We start from the raw sequence: 6,985 nt of genomic DNA on the forward strand, positions 1-6,985 counted from the left end.
TCTCTCTCTCTCTCTCTCTCTCTCTCTCTCTCTCCCACCCCCCTCCTCTCTCTCTCCAAGGTTTCTCTGTATTGCCCTGGCTGTCGTGGAACTCCAGGTTGGCCTCGGACTCAGAAATCCACCTGCCTCTGCCTCCCGAGAGCTGAGATGCTAATTTCCTTTCATTGTTGTTGTTTTCCTCTTGTTCTTGTTCTCCTCCTTCTCTTTCTCTTCTTCCTCCTCCTCTTCCTCCTCTTCTTCATTCTCCTCTTCCTCCTCCTCTCCCTCTCTCCCTCCTCCTCCTCTCCCTCCTCCTCTTCTTCCTCCTCCTTTCCCCTCCTCCTGGTGATAGTGAGTGAGTGTATGTGATAACAGAAGGCAAGTTTCTCATTAGCCCACTGTTGTATCTCTCTAGGCTGTAGAATTTCTAAAACTGAGTTCCACAGAGAACCAAAAGGATTTAAGGAGCTCTTTCTGCCCCATTCCCTCTCCCACAAAGACGGCAAAGCATCTCACCATCCTTAAGATGTCTTCCTTCTTGACTTCCAGAACACCTCCCATCATATCCATCAGGCCTCTCTGCCGTGCGTCAGAGATCTGGGAAGGAACCGGGATCAGAGAAGGCATTTGAAACAGAGAGCTGACGCGTCAGGCAGCTGCCTGCTATTAGAATGATTCATTTGGGACTTGGGAAGTGATGGGGGGTCTGGGGAGAGAACAGAGGAACAGCAACTGAGATCTCCAGGATCTCCGCCCGAGGCAGCTGCACGGCATGTTTCTATGAGGGAAAGGTTTTGGTATTATCTGAGCAAAACCACGTACCCGTGCTTGCCGCAATCGTTCCATTTCGTAGGTTGAGAGCACTTCTGTTTTGGTTCTTTGCCATGGAGCAACGTATTTTTTAAATGAGATCTGAAAGATAAAGTAGAGTTTCCTGCTAAGTTTCTTAAAAAAAAAATCAAGCCAAATTTTCCTTCCATATTCTGGGGAAAAGTTAAATGGTATTAAGGGAGTTAAAGGGAACATTCCAGATTCTCAACGAGTTACTTAAGGTGGGATGAAGATAAGGTCTACAACGAGGGTGCTGGAAGAATGGATCCTCACTTATCTATTAACTCTCGAGGACTGTCTCCTCCAAAGAGGAGTTTTATTTAGATTAAGACAGAATGGTACGAGATCCGAAGAAGTATCTCCTAACTCATATCTAAAAAATAAATGAAGGACTTAGAGTTATGACCCTGGGGTTTTCGAGGAACGATGAACCAGAATGTGTGGTTGCAACAGGGAAATCACTAGACAAGAAGGAGGTGAGACTAACAGTCCAGAAAGGTCTGTGGGCTTTATTCCCAGTGGTGGTGTGAGGAGTCTGCGCAAGGGCCAGGAAGAGCAGGGGCTTCATAGATTTCATAAAACAACTGCTGTCTGGAGTGTGGGATGGTTTTGAGCTAAAGCCAAACAGAGCTGGGGTCTCATTAACATTGCAAAAGTGTCTGCCATGACAGGGACCACAGAGAGTGAGACCTCCATTGTCCCTTTGCTCCAGGACTCAGGACTCACAGCAATAGGTAAGGAAAAAATGTCTTGATTAACAGCAGAGTGCCCAGGGGACGAGACTGTCCTCAGAAGCATGGCAACAGACAGTGCACAGCTTCTAACTCTTAAGCTGGGAGACCATGCACAAGATGCTTAACCTCTCTGCACATCACCCTCTCTAGCGGTGAGATGGGATCAAGCTTGGATAATCACATATGCCTTCTGGTCCTCCTGGGACACATAGAATGGTGCCTGGCATCTAATATAGATTACAATTGTTGCTTCTAGACATGATCATCTTTTGCCCCCCTCCCCAAATCAGTTGATTTCACACAACCAGAGTTTTTCCTTTGCGTATTTTCTCTGTGTTTTTAACTTTAAAAAGATGACATATAGTTTCCATCTAAGCACCTCAGCTTTTTATCTTCTACTGCTTCCATGGGACACGTTGAAGACTATAGCGCTATCCCCTTTCCCTGGGTCCCATAGTGTGCCAAATGACCTAGAGAACAACTGGATCTCCATCAGCTTCATTAGCCTGTTGGGGTTCTACATTTAGTACCTATTTGGGCCAAGTGGCTTCTTCTTGGGCAGACTTAAGAGTTGGAACTAAGAGAGTCTCACTCAGGTGAGCTTTTCTCTTTAGTAGGAGAGATGCAAAAATGGAAATTTCCACAGGAGGTTAAATGGCACAGACATACAAACTAATGCTGCAGACAGTCTTCTGGACACCCCACAATGGCCCAACCTTGGGCTCCTGCTCCCTTTAGGTTTGGTGTTTCAATCTTCCCTGGATCCACGGGATTCATAAAAGAAACCTTCCTATGGTTGAGGCTGTGCTACCTGTGTTTGTTACCTGAAACTTAGTGCTGCCTGATGTAGCTGCTTCCCATAGTACAGACAAGAGGATGGGCGAACTCAGGCTGGCAAGATCTCCTGAGGGATAAGATGGGATAAGAAGGGATAAGATGGCTAGCCTGTACCTCATCATCTTCCACGACAAGGGCTCTTTCTGGTTTCTCACTGTCTTCAAACACTGGCTGCCAGACTGTTTCTTCCAGTTCCAAGTCTGAAATAATTTCTGCAATTCTAACATTCTTTTCTTTTACGCGTGCAATTTCAATCTCTTTTTGCTTATAGGCAGCATCAAATTCACTATTGAAAGTCCTTTTTATATTGTAAATGATATCCTGAAATATCAATAGGTTATTGAAAACACATCGTATCTTACATCTTCTTTTTGATAACATAATCCCATATACACCTCTAAGATCATTCCAGAAATTACCATTTAAGAAGGTCAAACTCATCTTCCCAGACTGGTGTACACAGTGAGTCATTTCTAGGTTTAAAAATCTACAGTGGTTTGTAGTCAGGTTTGAATTAAGGCAGCAGCAAGAGTTACATCTTAACAGTCTCTTTCCTAAAATGTGAGCTGTAATTTAATATTCAGGTCTGCTGGCACGTACTGATGGGTCCTTGAAAGCTCGTTGGACAATTCTCTCTGCTTTTTTTTTTTTTTTTTTGCATGTCCTTAAAAATCTACCATTAAATATTTGTAAAGCAATGTACAAGATTCAGCACTTCTTTTCTTGGAAACTCGATGGAAGAGATGTCGAGGTAGGAAGCAATGGTGTTTAGAGAGCCTTACAGAGAAGGACCACTGGGCCCATCTGCTTCTTTATAGAGTTAGATCACTCTCAATTAGAAGAGGAAACTGGAGTTAACTGGCTAGGTCAGCCAATAACTATGGGGGCAGAAGGATCAAGTGGATCACTCCGAGTCAACTCAAGGGCTAAAGGTTCAACTCAGAAGTGGCTACTCTGACTCAAACTCTTGTTTATGTTACAACCATGGCTCAGTCTGTCAGTTTCTCCCATTAAGGAAGAAACCATTAAAGAGGTCTGGAGATGATTTCACACCAACAGCACAAGGCATTTTGGATTCAAGTGGTTTCCTTACAGAAACATAGCAAAAAAAAGAGGCCCAGAGGCTGATTAAAGGTGACTGACAAAACAGTTCTGTGTGAAAATAAACAGAAATGCCAAGGGTTAGAGGAGGAGGAAGAGGAAGAAGAGAAGGAGAAAGAAGAGGAAAGGATTGGAAGCAGAAATTTCTGGTTTCTTTGGAGACTCAGTTGTGTCATGTGATGTTTTCCTGGGAGCTGTCTTATGAGAGGATGTTTTGCTGAGAACAGACAGGTGGTGTTTTTCTAGAAGCTGCCTGGAAAGGAGGCATGTGATCTTTTGCTGGAGCCGACACTTGAGAGGACATGTGATGTTTGGAAAGGATATTACTATAACCCAACAGACAGTGGACAATGCTGTGGCATTGGTTCACTTTGCCACTCTTTGCTGGCCTCTGCTGAGGATGCTGTGGCATTGGCTCACCTTGCATTTTCCGATGATCATTGTCGTGTGACTTCATAGAGAGAAATGCACCAAAGAACTGCTCATGATATTCTGGCAGCTTCTGGCTGCTTCAGCAGTCTCAGGCTTATTGGCAGAGCCTCACTGTTTCTTCTGGATCACACTGCTATTACTGATTCACTAATGGTGTTTGCAAGTGGATCAAGTTACTGCTGCTGACTCGTGTGAACTAAACTGATGATATCCTAACAACAAAAGTTAGAATTGTGCCGGGAAGTGGCGGCACATGCCTTTAATCCCAGCACTTGGGAGGCAGAGACAGGTGGGTTTCTGAGTTCAAGGCCAGCCTGGTCTACAGAGTGAGTTCCAGGACAGTCAGGGCTATATAGAGAAACCCTGTCTCGAAAAAAAAAAAAAAAGTTAGAATTGCCCCAAAGAATTATTTCTAAACAGGTCTACATCCCCCTCTTTCCTATTAACCTTTTCTTTCTACTACCTCTGGTGGCTGGTGGGCTAGAAGGGAGGTTAAAACATTTAAGAACCCTTATTAAAGTAAGTTGTGAAAAATCTAAGCCTACAGGAAGCAAGCGCTGAGCAACAGAGAAAGGCTAGCAGTAACCGAAGACAAGGCAAAAGGACCTTTGAGCTCAGGGATAGCTATTGGAATTTCAAACTACCTACTATCTTAGTTGTTGATTTAAAAAATATTCAAGAGCCTTCTTCAAGTGTGTTCTGAGACTGACTTGTTTGGCAGAAATCAAGGAGTGGTATTTTATGGCCAGGGGAACCTCAGACCTTATTTTGAGGCTATTGCATTTCTCTGAGTTAAGCAGAAAGATGGGCACTCTCTGACTTTACTGATTCCTGATTGATAGCCAATGAACAGATCTTTAGTTAAAGCATTTCTTTGAGCTAACTAAAGTTCTATCCTGAATATCCATTGTAACAGTCAGGGAAAACATTTGCTAGAAAACTTGGTATGATCAAGCCCAGTTTGAATGGGTTGGAGTAACTTTTGCACACTAGCTCTGCCTATAAGAAACCTATGCTAGTCATCTATGTATTTCTCAAGGTATATAGAGATATAACTTGGTTATTGCTAGGGTGTTTGTTTGTTTATTGGTTGGTTGGTTTTTTGTTTTTCAAGACAGGGTTTCTCTATGAAGCAGAGCCCTGGCTGTCATGGTACTTATTCTGCAGAACAGACTGGCCTCCAACTCACAGAGATCTGCCTGCCTCTGCCTCCCGAGGGCTAGAATTAAAAGGTGTGTGCCACCATACCTGGCCGTTATTGCTTGGTTTTAATGTGAGCCTTTGGAAGGCACGCTGTGTGTAATGTCATAGACTTTTTGTTTTTTTTTTTCAATAAAAAAAGGAAATTCACTCACCTTTAGCAATATAATTTGGTTGATTTTCTCCTCTCTGGAATGAAGGTCCAGTTGGCTTGTCAACAAAGATGTGTCCGCCCCAAAATCAGTGCTCAAACTACCAAGCAGGTAATTGGGCAGACTGGTGGTTTTCACTATCCTTTCTTCATCCTCTTCCTCCTCCTCCTCCTCGTGGTGTTTCTTAGCTATAGTGGTTGTCGCCTGGACCTCCACAATCTCTTTCCGGAGCTTAAATACAGGCAAAAAAGATGACACAGAGGTTATGCAAGTAGAATTCCACAAGGGGACAATTTTCAGGCGATTTAATTGTTTCAACCATCATTTTAAGAGGTCAAATTGTCTTGCCAGAAGTTCGGTTCAGTATGGTGGATGCTGAAATGGCTGCAGAAAGAGATTAGAGTTCAGAAACTGACTCACTGTAAATCAAAAGAATAAAAGCAACCCTTGCTAGTACATGCTATTTATGTTTTTGTGCCAGAATGATGATACCTGCTTGTAAATATTCTGAATCTCTCATGGTACTTAAGCATGAAAAAAAATATCTTCTCCTCATATTTTATCAGGGAACTTGTTCACATGGGATTAGAGAATGTAATTTAAGTATGCCTTCGTTTTATGTTTTAGAAAAAGAGGGGTGCAAAATTCTGGCCAAAACTAAGTTATGACAAAGGGACACTTTTTTATTTATTTGACAGAGACTGTTGTTTAAAAATTATAGTCTGGACTGCTTTAAGAAAACCATAAATTCCACCAACATAGATTCAGTTTGGTTTTTGGTCAATGGTCATAAAGCTTGGTCCCCAGTGTGAGAGAAGACAAAGAAGGGATATGTAGATCAAGACAACCTCTGAGCCGAACATGGACAGCACTTTGTCTCCATTTTAAAAAACATATTCTCATACTTGAAAACTAATCAACATATAGGATATAGACTACATTTTTTATTATTTGGATATAATATATATTTATGAGGTGTCTTAGTTAGGGTGTTACTGCTGTGAACAGACACCATGACCAAGGCAACTCTTATAAGGACAACATTTAATTGGGGCTAGCTTACAAGTTTAGAGATTCAGTCCATTATAATCATGATTGGAAAATGGCAGCATCTAGGCAGGCATGGTGCAGGAGGAGCTGAGAGTTCTACATCTTCATCTGAGGGCTGCTAGGAGAAGACTGGCTTCCAGGCATCTAGGATGAGGGTTTTAAAGCCCATGCCCTCAGTGACACACCTATTCCAATAAGTCCACACCTACTCCAACAAGGCCATCCTAATAGTGCCATTCCCTGGGCTAAGCATATATAAACCATCACATTCCACTCCCTGGCCCCCATAGGCTTGTTCAAACACATAAGTCAATGGGGGCCAAACCTAGCCATAGTATAATAAAAAAGTACATTTAGTCCAACTTCCAAAATCCTTGCAGTCTATAACAGTCTCAAAAATATTAAAAGTCCAAAGTCTCTTCTGAGATTCATTCAACTAAATTAACTGTAATCCCCAAAGCAGACAGAAAACAAGCTGGGCAAACTCCAAACTCTACATCTCCATGTCTGATGTCAAAGTGGTCTTCAGATCTCTACTCCTTATTCATTGTTGTTGATTGCAACAAAGCTTTTCTCCTGGGCTGATTCCACTCCCTGTTAGCAGCTTTCCAAGGCTACTTCAGTGTCACAACTTTTCTTCTTCTATTTCTTCTTCTTCTTCTTCTTCTT

The 6,985-nt window shown here is 42.5% G+C and overlaps 1 protein-coding gene across 1 annotated transcript in view; it reads right to left on the bottom strand.

Moving 5' to 3' along the window:
- The window catches only part of Cfap43 (cilia and flagella associated protein 43), a 91,800-nt gene that overhangs the window by 22,937 nt on the left and 61,878 nt on the right, over nt 1–6,985 (bottom strand). The window contains exons 23-26 of the mRNA XM_021151404.2: nt 5,270–5,497; nt 2,496–2,702; nt 802–891; nt 496–576 (exon numbers count right to left, since the gene is read on the bottom strand). Of these exons, the coding sequence (XP_021007063.1) occupies nt 496–576; nt 802–891; nt 2,496–2,702; nt 5,270–5,497 (606 nt within the window). The remainder of the gene's footprint in view (nt 1–495; nt 577–801; nt 892–2,495; nt 2,703–5,269; nt 5,498–6,985) is intronic.

This window comes from Mus caroli, chromosome 19 (genome assembly GCF_900094665.2).
Source record: "Mus caroli chromosome 19, CAROLI_EIJ_v1.1, whole genome shotgun sequence".
Classification (NCBI taxonomy): Eukaryota; Metazoa; Chordata; class Mammalia; order Rodentia; family Muridae; genus Mus; species Mus caroli.